The sequence below is a fragment of the Monodelphis domestica genome, chromosome 3 (genome assembly GCF_027887165.1).
Source record: "Monodelphis domestica isolate mMonDom1 chromosome 3, mMonDom1.pri, whole genome shotgun sequence".
Classification (NCBI taxonomy): domain Eukaryota; kingdom Metazoa; phylum Chordata; class Mammalia; order Didelphimorphia; family Didelphidae; genus Monodelphis; species Monodelphis domestica.
Window position 1 is genome coordinate 105,536,974 of NC_077229.1, and position 14,875 is coordinate 105,551,848.

General features: G+C 43.1%; 1 protein-coding gene across 4 annotated transcripts in view; it reads left to right on the plus strand.

Annotated features, from left to right (window-relative positions):
• ZC3H3 (zinc finger CCCH-type containing 3) overlaps window positions 1-5,152 on the plus strand; it is a 517,748-nt gene extending 512,596 nt beyond the window's left edge. For all 4 annotated transcript variants that reach the window (XM_016432074.1, XM_016432075.1, XM_016432076.2 and 1 more), the window contains one exon: window positions 4,016-5,152. In XM_016432074.1, coding sequence (XP_016287560.1) covers window positions 4,016-4,291 — 276 coding nt within the window. In that variant the 3' untranslated portion in view covers window positions 4,292-5,152. The remainder of the gene's footprint in view (window positions 1-4,015) is intronic.
• Window positions 5,153-14,875: the final 9,723 nt, after the last annotated feature.

The window sequence follows — 14,875 nt, forward strand, 5'->3', positions numbered from 1 at the left end:
CCATCTCATTCTAGGCTGCTTGTCATCTCTGAGACATAACTTCATAGAGTCTGTTTTATTGAGCAGCTGCATGATTGCATGAGTGGTTCCTGAATCTGCAAGAGAGAAGCATAATCTGGTCAGAGATTAGATTATCAGCACTATTCTATATATTGTGAATCTTGTCTGGCCTTGGACCTCAGGCCCCCTAAGGGGAGAAATCATATCATATCCCCATCTCTCTGTAACCCACAATGCCCACTTAGGGATTTTCTTTCTGAGGGCTTACACCACCAATGTAGGGACCCTACGTGTCTCCTGCCCTTCCCCCCATGCTTCCATCCCTACTTTGCCTCTTCTGAGATGAGTTTGATTTCTCCTTCTTTTTCTGGAACCTGACCTGGATGAGGACTGTGAAGGTTGGGGGGGCAGGGGGAGGGAGGCTTGTTTACAGCCACACCCCTGATCTCCCAGTCTTCAACTGGGGGGTGAGGGGTGGAGGACAAGAATGTACAGCTGGAAGTCCTAGGCCAGGCCAGCTTGGGAACAGAGTAACATGATCTCTGTAGGCAGAGGGGCAGGGAGGAGAGCGTCATCCACAGGATTCCAAGGATGCCAAGCAAGGGAGCAGAACAAGCCTTATAGAGAGTAATGGGGAAAGGGCCTGCTCTCCCAGAGAAAGAGATGTCTTGGAAACCTGTTTCCCTTACAGGATCTTAGAATCTTAGCTGGAAGAGACCTTAGAAAGCCCCTAATCCAAGCCATACCTGAACAGAAATCCTATTTCAACACTCCAAACAAGTGGCCATCTAGCTGCTACTTAAAAGACTTGCAGTGGCAGGGAAATTCATTTTTGGATTGCTCTAATTGTTAGGATGTTTTCCCTTATATCAAGCTGAAACCTACTTTCCTTCAGCTTTCCCCAGTTGTTCCTAATTTTACCTTTTGGGGCCAAGTAGAATGAGTCTAATCCCTCTTCCACATGACAGTCCCTTTAAATGATTAAAGATATCTAGTGTGTGCTGTCCTTTCTCCCATTCCCTGAGTCTTTACTCCTCCAAGTTAAATATACCAATTCTTTTTGACCCGTCCTCATATTGTATAATTTCCAATCTTCTTGCCATCCATTCAGCCTCTTGGGCCTTCCATTCCTAATAGACCCTTTGTGTACAAAGTCACAGAATTTCAGAGCTGGAATCTCAGAGGCAGTTTAGTTCACAACTCAAAGATCACCCCTCCCCATCCAACAGCAACAAAAAAAAAAAAAATCCTACTGTGACACACCTAACAGATGGCATCTGGCCTTTGCCTAAAGACTTTAAGTGAGAGGATACCCACTTCCTCCTGGGGCAGCCCTTCTACTTTGGGATGACTCTTTTTGCCCCAGAATTGTTGCTCTGCTGCTTCTACCCATTGTTTCTTGTTCTGAATCCTGGAGCCAAATAGAGCAAGTCTGATCTATCCTGTTCCCCTTAAACATCCCCCGTTCTTTGAGCTGATCCTCATATGGAATTGGCTTGAGAATCTTCTGATTCTGGTTTCCCTCTTCTAGCTAGCTGCTTTATAACTTCTTAGTGGCCTTCCTCACTTATAGGGGCCAGAAGGGAAACACAGTACTCACATTAAGCCAGGTATAGTGGTGAGACTCCTCTTCATCTGGAAACTCTAGGGGTTTTTTTTAACACGTAAAAAATGTAAAAAGCTTTATTTTTATATCACTTTCCTTTTCAGACATAGCCTCCTGGCAGCTTTCCCCCATACACACCTAGCAATCTGTGCTTTGTAACAAAACATAAAGAAAAAAATGGAGTTTGGCAAAACCAACCAATACTTGACTGAGTCAAGTATCCCCAATAATTCACATACCCATAGTCATATCACTTCAGCAAAAAAGAGAAGTTGCATTTTCTCAGCTCTTCTCCAGACCTAATCCTAGTGCCTGTCATTACAAAACATTTGCTTATTTCCATTTTCGACATTGTGTATATTGTTTTCCCATCCCACTTATTTCACTCAACCTCAGTTCTTATTTCGCATATCCATCACTTTCTCAGGGTACATTAATATTCACTTACGTCCATGAGCCACATTTTTTCCAACAGGTCTCTAGTAGGCAAGTACTTAGCTTGTTTCCAAGTTCTAGATACCATTCCTATTATGAATATTTTAACATAATATGAAAACTTTCTGCCTTTGAATTCCTTGGACCCTCCCAGAGGGATCTCTGAGTTACAAAATATGGACATTTTAACTATTTTCTTAGTTTTTCCAAGCAACTGGATCAATCCATAATTCCACCCACAGTGTATTCATATGCCTGTCCTTCTTCAAATGATACCACAGCACTTTTGGTGCTGTAGTCTATAGTCACATTAGGTATTTTGGGCTTCCATCTGACCTTGGACTGGTTTTTGACCCTGTGTGTATACTAAAACCCCCAAAATCTTTTTTTTAATAGCTGCCTACCTCATTCTGAACTTGTAAAGATGACTTTTTTAATCCATTACATTTATTCCCCATTAAATTTCATCAGCTTTGATTCTTCCCAGAGTTCTAGATTTTCTTTTGTTATTGTTGTTCTAGACTTTCCTGAGCTTTTTGAATCCCAAGGACCATCCATTGTGCTAGCTAACCCTCTCCATTTTGTATCATTTCTAGCTTTGGATAAGGATCATGTTTTCTCTTTGTCTAAGTCATTTATTAAAAATCCTTTCTACTCTGAGGACTTGGTTTCAGATATTTAGCTCTGAATGTTTACTCTTTGAGTCCAGCCATTCAGCCAGTTTGAATCCATTCAGTTGCCCTCATCTAGCTCACAAAGACTAGCAGGAGATAATTTATCAAATGCTTTGTAGAAATCTAGGTAAACTATATCCACATACTTTCCCTGTTCTGCCTATTTCGTAACATTGTCAAAAAAGAAAAGAATATGGCTTTGATATGACTTGTTCTTGCTAAAGCTGTAGTGCCTCTTTGTAATTATTGCTTTTTCTATTATTGCTATTTTCTAAGTGTTCACCAACCATTTCTCTAATAATATATTTAGAATTTTTCCAGGAATTAGTCAAGGTTTTTGGTCTATTGCTCATTCCATTGTCATCTTCTACTTAATTTTTAAAAAATCTGAATCCTATTTCCCCTTCCCTGTTCCTTCAATGTCTCTTTCCTTCTGCTTTGCCATGTCTCAGCCATCTGTAATATCTCAGTATCTAAGAACATGGAGATTCTCCTGAGAGCTATTGCCAGTGATAAGGCCAAGATTTAGGTTAGACATCAGGCTCATGGCAATTATGAGGACCAGACTACCAGAGGCTGACCATCTAAATTCTCAGGATCAGATAGAGAGCCTTTCTTTGCTCAGAGTGGTGACTTCTTCAAGTTCCTTCCAGTTCTTTTTTGGTAGTTAGGCGAATCTTTCAGGAAAATTCTTTCCTACTGTGACCATCCTGGGAGTGGATATATGGTACTTGTGATGCCTCTGGTCTGAAGAAGGAGACATAGCCCCCTCCCTGAGGGTAAGAGTAGCAGGTAGACAAGGTATTGCCATGTGACACTTTCCACAGAACAGTACAATTATGAATGAACAACTCACAGGAGGTCATGACACACAGAACAAGGACTTTCTGGTGGAAAAGGGTATGGGCAGCTGAGTTGGGTTTGGCAGCCTGAGGATGATTTCAGGGAATGGCTGGATCAGGAGCTGGAAGGCACAGGGTGGTGGGACTGAGTAGAGGCATCCAGAGAACCTTCAAGGATCTACCTATTTGGGGACAGATGGCTCAGTGGATTGATATCCAGATCCAGAGACCTGGGTGGGGTGGGGCGGGTGGGGAGTCCTGGGTCAAATGTAACCTCAGACACTTCCTAACTATGTGACCCTGGGCAAGTCACTTAACCCCCACTGCCTAGCCCTTTCCACTCTTCTGCCTTAGAACCAGTATACAGTATTGATTCTAAAACAGAAGGTAAGGGTAATTAAAAAAAAAAAGGTAACTTCTCACTCCAGACCCTCTCCTCTCTTACCTTCTTCCCTCAGGGAAGCCACTGCAAATCAAGCCTCGACTCTGAGTTGCCCAGGGCCCGGCCCACAAGACGACGGCATCGCCCCTCAGGAAGCCCAGCAGCCCGGCCCCAGGTTGGCATCTACCTCAAGGGCCCAAAGGCCAAAAACTGCTGTCGATGCCGCTGCCGCTGCCGCTGCCACTGCCAAAAGAGGGGCCGAGGCCCCCGCCCTGCCAGCGCTCGCCGCCAGGCTGCCATCTCCCCGATTTCCTCAAGGAGCTGGCAGGCGGTTTCCCCATTTGACTTTTAGCCTTTTCTTATTTAAAGAGTGACCAGGGCCTTCTCTTCTTCCACCTTCCTCATCTTTTCTTCACCACATGTTATCCTCATTCCTTCCTCACCCTAAGTTGGGTCTCAGGGCAAAGGTCAGCCTAGCCATGCCCCTGAAGCAGGTACCAAGGCCACCTGACAATACACCACCTCTCCCCTGCTCCAAAACCCTGCACCCCTTCCCAGAGAGCCCCAGTTCTCTCCAGCCCATCAGCTGTGAATAGAGTTTGGGGACCTGATTCCTTGTAGGCACAATGCTCTAGACGGGCCTTCCACATGTTGCTCAGGGTGAGGAGAAGGGGTGCCTGGAGCTTTCTGGGGATGGAGGTGCTCTTTCCTAGTGCATTAGATTCCATAGCAACAGAGAAGTCACAGGGGCTCCCCTGTGGGTGGAAGAAGTCTCTTTCCTTCCCTACCCTCAGACTCCCTGACACAAGTGCAGTATGTAGGAATGTGACTGGCAGGGCACTGGCCTCCTCTGGGGTCAGGGCCTAATATTTCTCTCTGCTCTCCATTCTGTCTGCCCCTATCTTATCTCTTCTCTGGCTGGTCCTCATCTCTTCCTCTCCTCTCTTCTCTCCTCCTCCTTTCCTTGCCCTCCCCTTCCTTCTGTCCTTCTGTGTCCTCTTCTACGCCCACGTGGATGTGTGTGAATGTGATCTGCTCAGTAGCTCTGAAAGATGTAACCAAGACACCTTGATCCCCTCCAAGTAGCTCCATGGGGTAGGAACCCTCCTCATCCCCCTGCCCATCCTACCACCACCAAGGTCCTCCTGCTGGCCTGACTGCCCTGGCCTCTTGTTGGCATTTTATGTTCAGCAATAAAAGTTCCTGTGTCTTACCCGCTGGTCGTGGATGTCACTACAGATACTCCCTGCCCCCATGGGGTAGCCACATTGGGAGGGATGGACTTACCGTCACTCCAACACACAGTCTTATGCTCTGACATACATGGTTGGGCGTTCAAAGAAAGAAGCGTGTGTAGAGATTAAGGGAACGTCTCTGGGAGGTATGTGACACTCACATTCTCAGAGTGCACCGACTGTAGCTGAGGAAGAACTGATGAGGATGCCCTTGGACAAACACTGTGTGGCCAGAACTTCCATGTGCTTGCACAGACTTCATGCTTGAGCCAGGCAGCTAGGTGGAATGATATGCCAGATCGACTCTGAGATGGGGCTCCCTCACTCAGCACCCCTCTCCAGGCCCTGCATGATGTCTCAAAAAGAAGATTGTGCAGGGGCCTAACCCAGCAAACATAACCCTGCTTCTCTTTAGATATTGCCCAGACTAGGCCCTGACTGTGACTATGTGGGAGAGAATTGCTCCTAGGCTCATCCTTGTAGCTAGATTATTTGGGGGAGCTTGTTAGGGATGGGAAGAGGGACATGGACTTTCAGAGATCCACCCCGAGTCTGGGAAAAGACCTTGGAGGAGGTAGAAAGAGAGGTAGTTTCCCACATGAAGCACCAGCTCACTCCTAAAACCTTTGGCCATGAGAATGTGCGGGGTGGGGAAAGGCTGGCCGGGTCCATGGCCCAGCTGCTTCTGGGGGCACATTGGACGTCAACCACCTGCCAGAGCCCAATTCCAGGAGCCAGAGATCTCCTGGGGAATCCTACCCCAACCCTCTCCAAGGAGTCATCTCAGGAGAACGGGCAGTAAGCCCAGAACCTGGGGCTGGGCTGTATGAGGAGCCCCCTCACCAGTGCCAGCATGCAACTGGCCCTTCCCAGGAACAGCCTTCTCTGTCCCTCTGATCACCCTACATACCTAGTGTCCTCTGCCACTAAGTCCCCAGTCCCTCCTCCCAGGAATAACCTGCCAGGGTGGGGGTGGCAGATCCTGGCATCGGGGAACCCTTGGCTGAGGCGGTGAAACCGAACACAGGATCACGATGCAGAGAAAAAGTCCAACCCTGGTTCTTTTACTCATTTCTTGTGTGACCTTGGACAAGGCACTTAGCTGCTTGAGACCTGTTTCCCCACATGTAAAATGTCTGGCCTACCCTAAATGATCTCTTAGCTCTTTCCAACTCATGGTAACCGAGCATGGTCTTCACCCTGTGGAACTCTGCCGCATGAATCAATGGAAGGAACTTCAGTCTGCTAAAGAAAGGGTAATGGGGGGGAAGGAGGCTCCAACATCTTGGGGACCTCCATCCAAGTCCTAGATCTACCCTCAGATCTTTTTTAGGCACCCAAACTTATCTAAAATGGAACTCCTCTCCTCTGCCTCCTAAGCCCACATCCTTTAAACTTCTTTCATTGGGATGTCAGCCTCAACCAGACCCTCAAGTTCAAAATGTCATACCCCAATCAATTGCCAAGACTTGTAGATTCTATCTCCACATCTCAAATAAATGTCTCTTCACCACTCCCATGCCCACTACCCTAGCTCATCACCTCTCACCTAGACAACCCCAGATTCCATTCCCTCCTTTTTATGACACATTTTCCACCTAGCTGAAAGCACAAATCTGTCCATGTTACTTCTCTGCTCAAGAACCTTCAGTGGCTCCCTATCAAGACCAAAATACAAACTAGTCAGTTTGGCATTGGAGGTACTCCACAACAAAGAGATCAAATGGCAGCCTGCAACACTCATCAGACCAGATTAAAATGTAATTGAGAAATATTTAACAAAATAAATGCAAGCACAGTAAAGTATGGGTGGTGTTACTGTGGTTTTCTAAGGCAATATGCACCCACAGGGATCCTTACATAGGGTTTAGTGGCCCTGTTTCTGTTTGAGTTTGACACCACTGTTCTTAGGTTGGATTTCAACCACTTGCTCTTCTCTTCGCTTTGGACTCATCCTCCATCTTTATGCTAGTCTGTCCCCAGGGCCTGGAATTCATACTCCTAATCTGCACCTCTTAGAATCACTAACTTCCTCCTGGCAGCCCTTCCTGACCCAGCTACTGCTTGGCCATCAGCGAATTAGGATGTTTTTTGCTTATTTACATAATGTATCCACCCTAAAACAGATTCTGTAAAGGGTTAGGACAAAGCCTCTTGCAGATTTGGATCTGCTTATTTGCTTAAAAAGGGTTAGTAACATATCTGAACAGGTAACAGGCAATGGCCTTACCTTCCAAGTATAGCTTGTCTCTGAACCTTTTCCTCACCATCATCTCTACGGGCAATTTGAGAAAGCTTAAAGCTTCAATACTGGAGAATACCAAACCTTCAGAGCTATTTGGCAAATTACCAACTCCCTGGCTCATAGCCTGAACTTCAAAGGTGCAAACTTGGGGAATATATTAGTTCCCCTGAGCTAGGATGAGGTGTCTGACCAAGGAGACCAAGCCCCATTCTAGGAAGAGGAATTAAATAGAATAAATAAATACTAAGGCCAAGAGTATTAGCCCCTTCATAGGAACCCTTTATTTTTTTTTTAAATTTTATTATTCTTTATTTTAATGAGCTTGTTGCCAGAGACTGTTGGGAGATGAGGGTCTTCAAGATCCAGGCCCTAGACCTGTGGTGGCAAAACTTTGGCATGCATGCTAGAGGGGAAACTCAGAGCCCTCTCTGTGGGCACTCGTACCATCTCCCCAGCAGAGTTCATCAGAGGGACATGGTGCCAGGCTGCTCCCTTCCACTCTCCACACGTGTCTGAGGACATTTCTCACAACACCCACCCCTTTAAAAGGTTCACCATCACTGCCCTAGAGGGAACAGAACAGGGGAGGCTTTACCCTAAGTTTAGGGAGTGAGTTTTTCTGCCTTTTCTAAAAGAATTGGCCAAGAGTGTAGAAGAAAGCTCATCTCCCAAATGATTAAGCAGAGAGTGCTGTTCAGCAGCACCTTGGAGAGTAGTTTTATCTAGCTAAATAGTGTCCAATGGAGGCTCTAAGACCAGCAGGCAACAGACCTATCCAGCAGGGACTACAAGAGCAATGGAAAGGAGGGTGCTAGGAGACAGTATCTCAAACACAAGTTGAAATCTCCCCAAAAGTTCAAGGATAAGCTAATGTGGTTAGGCAGAAGTCAGTGCTTTACCCTTCCAGACCCCATGTCCAAGTTTTAGCTGGAAAGCCCCTGGCCCTCAGATACCTGACATGAGGAGACCTAGCTCCAATCCCCCACCTCCAAAACACACACATACCCTTTCCTCCATGATTTCTCTTCCCTTGTTGACCTCCCACCTAATACACACACATCCTTTCCAGCTTCCCCTCCCTTCCCTTTACCTTCATCTTCCACCTGGAACCTTCAGGCCCAACCTCTTATTAATTCTGAGCCCTGGGAGTTGGGGCCCTAAGGCATTTTGGGCTAGAAAGCCCAGCCCAGGCATCCTCTGGGAAATAAGTGCCCTCGATGCTGGGCCTGACCCACTGGGGTGCTTTGAAGCATAGCTCAGAGCTATTCTAGTGCCTACCTAAGCAGCAAGCCTGAGGAGAGTGATGTGGTAGGCAGGACCTCATTGGGCTTGAGGTGGTGATGACACATAATGACTGGCCTAGTACCTGTATGACCTTAGTCAAGTCACATAGTTTTGTTGAACTTCATCTTCTTCCTAAAATCACAGTTGAACTAAAATGATTTCCAATGACCCTCTAGTAGCAAAAAAAAAACAGTAAGCAGTGATTTTTTTTCATTCAGAAGACCTGGATTCAAAACCTGACTACCACTCCCTTGGGGAAAGTCACCTAACATCCCTGGAGCTCAGATTCCTCCCTTGTGAAAGAAGGTAGGATTGGGTGATCATCTTTCAACTTTACATCTGGGTTCCTAAGTCACTTCCACCCTAATTGGAACTCTTGGACACCAGCCCCCCAAATAAAGCAAGTAGATGTGGACTCTAGTTCTCACTGCCACCAATTAGGTGTTTTGCCTTAGACAAGTCTCCTTTCCTCTCTGGGCTTCAGTTTGTCCTTCTATAAAACAAGGGAGCATTCACATAATATATCTGAATTTCAACAGAATATCTGAGGAAGTTTGTGGCAAGATGGAAATGCAATATATAGTATAGTTAGATGGATTTGGAACTGAATGATCAGATCCAAAGAATAATTAATAGAATTGTTGTTGCCAATTGGGAAAAAAATATAACAAAAACTTCTGACAAAGGTCAAATTTATAAGGAACTAAATCAATTGTACAAAAATCAAGCCATTCCCCAATTGATAAATGGGCAAGGGACATGAATAGGCAATTTTCAGATAAAGAAATCAAAACAATAAGCACATAATCTCTTTTAATTAGAGAAATGCAAATCAAAATAACTCTGAGGTATCATCTCACATTTAGCAGATTGGTTAATATGACAGCAAAGGAAAATAATAAATGCTGGAGGGGATGTGGCAAAGTCGGGACATTAATTCATTGCTGGTGGAGTTGTGAATTGACCCAACCATTCTGGAGGGCAGTTTGGAACTATGCCCAAAGGGCTTTGACTTAGCTATACCATTGCTGGGTTTGTACTCCAAAGAGATAATAAGGAAAAAGACATACCAAAATATTTATAGCTGCTCTCTTTGTGGAGGCAAAAAATTGTAAAATGAGGGGATGCCCTTCAATTGGTAAATGGCTGAACAAATTGTGGTATCTGTTGGTGATGGAATACTATTGTGCTCGAAGGAATAAAGAAATGGAGGAATTCCATGTGAACTGGAAAGACCTCCAGGAACTGATGCAGAGTGAAAGGAGCAGAACCAGGAGAACATTATACACAGAGGCTGATACACTGTGGTACAATTGAATGTAATGAACTTCTCTACTAGCAGCAATGCAATGATCCAGGACAATTCGGAGGGACTTATGAGAAAGAACACTATCCACATCCAGAGGAAGAACTGTGGGAGTAGAAATGCAGAAGAAAAACATATGATGGATCACATGATTTGATGGGGATATGATTGGGGATGTTGACTTTAAAAGAACACCTTAGTACAAATATCAATAATATGGAAACAGGTCTTGATCAATGACACCTGTAAAACCCAGTGGAATTGCTCATTGGCTCCTGGAAGGGGGAAGAACATGAATGATGTAATCATGGGGAAATATTCTAAATTGGTTAATTAAATAAATAAATAAGTTTTAAATCAATAAATAAAATGTCTTGTTAAAAATTTTGTTGTTGCCATTTTTCAGTCTTATACAACTCTTCATGATCCAATTTGGGGTTTTCTTGGCAAAGATACTGGAGTGGTTTGCCCTTTCCTTCTCCAACTCATTTTACAGATGAAGAACTAAAGCAAACAGGGTTAAGTGACTTGCCCAGGGTCACACAGCTAGGAAGTATCTGAGGCCAAATTTGAATTCACATAGCTGAATCTTCTTGGCACTCTCTCCACTACACCACTGGTTAACAGAATTATGTCTGCCTTTTTTGAGATCTCAAAGGGAGTGAGCTCTAGTAATCAATTCATTGGTTCAATTTTTTTATTAGTGACTTAGATGAAAACTTATCAAATTTTCAGTTACCATGAAGCTCAGAGGGATAACTAGCTCACTAGTCAATATTACTGAGATTGAAACAAATTTCAATGAATAAAACATGGCATAATCTAAAACAGGGGATAAATATGAGTCTTAAAACTGGTTTCCAGAAAAGCAAGTGCCATGTATAATGGGGGAGGAACTAGAGGGAGGGAGAGGATTCAGAACATTAAAAAATTTTAGTGAATATTAAAAAATAAATAAAAGTTGGGGTTTTAAAGGAAAGATTTTATATATGGAGGTTAGAAGAGGCATATTTAGATGTTTAGAGAGTTTTAGTGGACCATAGGCTCCATAGAAGTCAATCCTTATCACATGGTAGCCAGAAAACTAATCTAGGATCTTCCTCCTTCTAAACTAGCCCTGTGGTTTCATTCAGATTAGAAATCTCCAGGAAGGAAAAGTCTTCTGCAATGTGTGATCTAAGAGTGGCCTGGGACAATGAGGGGTGAAATGACTTCTTTGGGGTTATCCAGCCTTGGGCCAATCTCCTTCAATAAAGCCAAACTGATTGTCCATGTGATCCTAGGCTGCTTTAATGGAAATTCTGTCCAGAATGAGGGAGGCAATATGTGCTCCATCCTGCCTTGCTTATTGGACCCAAATAGTTTTGTGTTCCACTTGGGGCACCCTATTTTAAGAACAAAAGCAAACTGGAGTGCAGTTCAGAGAAGATGAGGTGGATGAGAAGCCTGAAATTCCTAACCAGACAATGATCTTTTTAGGGACTGAGGATACTTATCCTGGAGAAAGGGAAACTTTGACCAGGAGAGGGGAAACATTGAGGCATTCAAGTATTTGAAGGGCTGGAGATTAAGTGACTTGCCCAGGAATACACAATTATTGATGGTTTGGGGTCACATTGAACTCGGGTCTTCTTGACTCTAGGACCAACACTTTATCCACTGAACCATCTAGCTGCCCCAAGTCCTAGTCCTGGCTTTTGGAGCCAATGAATGAAGAAGACAGCTGTGCTGGTAAATGTTTAACAATGATGGGGGAGATGGGAAAACCAGCCATGGTTTAAAATTTCATCTGCATTATTAACATTTTCTCCATCACTCTCTTAAGTCTAGACAAGGAACAAAATAGTCAATCAAGCCCTAATTTGTTTGCCAATTTTTGAACTTAGAATGCTCACACTGAAAATTTAACAATTGGCTCTGCCTTGAACTGCCTCTAATATGTCCCTGAGTGATGGTGAAGAGATGCATTATGACATGACAACTTGAGCTGTCCAAAAGTGGAATGAGATTCTGAGTGGTGAAAATCCTCATTCCAGGAGTTAGATGGTCACTTGTTGGGGAGGCAGTAAAGGGAAATTTTCCATTTAGCTATGGGCTGAACTGCATGATCCTCAAGGCTGCTTTCCAACTCAGAGATTCTGTGTCTCACTGATTTCCAAGCATCTTTTAGTTATAACATTTTAAGATCTCTAAGAAAATGATGGGTCTTGAGTTCACGTTCTCTGAGGATAGAACTGGGGATATTTGGCTTGACTAAAAGATGACTCAGGAAGGCTATGTTGACTGTCTTCAAGTATCTTAAGATCTATAGGATGAAACAGGATTAAACTTACTTTATTTACCCCCAGAGAACCAAACCGGGAACCATAGGTGAAATATTGCAGGGGCAAATTTCAACTTGACAATAGAAAAAAATTCTTAGCAATTGGAACTGCCCCAAAGTAGGATGAACTGACCCTAAAACTCTGGTTTCTCCTTTGCTCCATTTCTTTAAGAGGCCAAATAACCCCCTTGCTGGCTATATTAGAGTTATATATATATATATTATAATTATATATTATAGTTATGGTATAGTTATATATTATTTATAGTATAGTTTATATGTTGTAGTTATATTATATGTTTTTATATTATAGTATCATTTATATGTTATAGTTATTGTTTCTATTATAGTTATAGTATAATTGTGCATTATAGTTACCTTATATATTATTTATATTATAGTACAGTTTATATGTTATAGTTCTATTGTATGTTTTATATTATAGTATAGTTTACATATTATAGTTATGGTGTATATTATTTATATCATAGTTACAGTGTAGTTATGTATTCATTATGTTATATATTATTTATATTATAGTTGTATATTATGTAATAATTCTATATAGCATCTAATATGCTATTATATATTTATTTATTTATTTATTTTATTTATATATATATAAATATAGCTATATTATAGCTATATATATAATAGCTCTATTATAAAATAGGCAGGACCTGATTTAGACCACTCTAATAACTCTGGGTCAGAAGTAGAACAAAATGAGCTACTTGTAGTCCATCTAACCCCCATATAGCTTCCTTAGTCATAGCCAAGAAAGCCTATTCCAGATATAGAGTTGATTCAACTGGACAAAGCTGCCTGTGCCCATGTTAGTTATTCTGGTTTACTGAGGGAGAAGCAAAAGACTGTTCATGATCTATGCCACAAGGAAGCTATCTCAATGTTTGATTCAATTAAGACTTTTAAAAAAATTCTTACCTTCTCTCTTAAAGTCATAATTACGTATCCATTCCAAGGCAGAAGAGCAGTAAGGCTAGGCAATTGAGTTAGTGACTTGTCCAGGATTACAGTATCTGGGATCAGATTTGCACCCACAACCTCTCATCTCCAGCCCTGGCTCTCTGTCCACTGAACCACACAGCTGCCCCGAGTCAACTAAGTCTTAAAGATGAGTTTTGCCCCCTTTGAAGGAAAAACTAGCATTATCTGTAAAATGGTAGGGCCTTAGGAAATCACTCCCACCGCACTCAGATCTGGGTCAAACTAGTTGGCCATTGCGTTACCTTCTAAATCTAAAATTCTTGTGTGCCAACAATTTGGATCTTATAATGTCAGAAAACTTATATGGAAATTTATTACATGTAATTGGTAAAAAAAATATTTGTAATTAAAATATAAGTAAATCTAAAATTTTGTGATTCCAGGATCACCTGCTGTCTCCAATCCTTAATGGAAGTAGGTGGGGTAAGAACCCATGATCACCCATGATATCCAATGCATTATCAAGGGATGTTTGGGAGCTGTCCCTAAGCTGCAGGATTGCCTTTGGCTTCATCCATCTGATGCTTTCGTTTCCCTATAACAGACAGAATCTTGTCCTGGCAGGTCTGGGGAGTCCCCATTTTTAGAGGCAGAGGCAGAGTGCAGGTCACCCTCACCTTCTACACATATGTACACACAGATCACACTACCAAAGGGTTTTGGTTTTAATGTCACTTCTTTTCCTCTTTTTTACATCACTGTCCCTTCCCTATGACCCCAGTCCCCTCCCTGGGAAGAAATAAGTACAATCTGACCCAGCGTATGCCTCATTCTGCTCCTATCATCTTTTTCTTCTGCTGAGGCATGTGTTTCCCTATCAGCAATCTGAAGTCTTAACTAGTTGCTCCATTGATCAGTTTGGAAGTCCTCGTAGTGGACATTGGGTCAAATGTTCTTTGCTCCCCAGCAATTCACAGAAAACTTCCCAAGTTTCTCTGAATTCTTCACATTCATTATTTTTATGGCACGATCATATTTCCATTACATTCAGGTGCCACTATTTGTTTAGCCATCCCCCAGACAACAAGTAGGCGCCCTTTTGCTTGCAGTTTGCAAGAAGGGAATCAGAGAATTCCAAGCAGGATGACTCTCTATGAGGGGCCAATCCTCTCCTTCTTGCCCTTGTGAGAGTTGTGGGGCAGGAAGTAGCAAAAATGATCAGGTACTTAGATAGCTCTTCAAGGTTTCCACAGTATTTTACTCACAGAAACCTTGTAAGACAGGCAGGGCAGATATTGTCATTTCCATTTAAGTGAGGAGGAAAAAGGGACAGAACTTGTTCCCCGCCCAAAGTCAGAATCGGGATTCAAAATCAGGGCTTCACATTCTGAGTTTAACTTCCCCCAATACTGTGTACCATCTGAATGTGTGTGACCTGTTTGGTGGACCCTGGTGTCCTAGGCATTCCATGCTCTCCTGTCTGAAGGATGCTTTTCAATGCTGGATCAGAAAAGCAGGAGGAGGGGGCCGATCGATGGATCGATCGATGGAAATCAGGCCTGAAATCATGAGGAAACCCCAACCTAACCTGACAA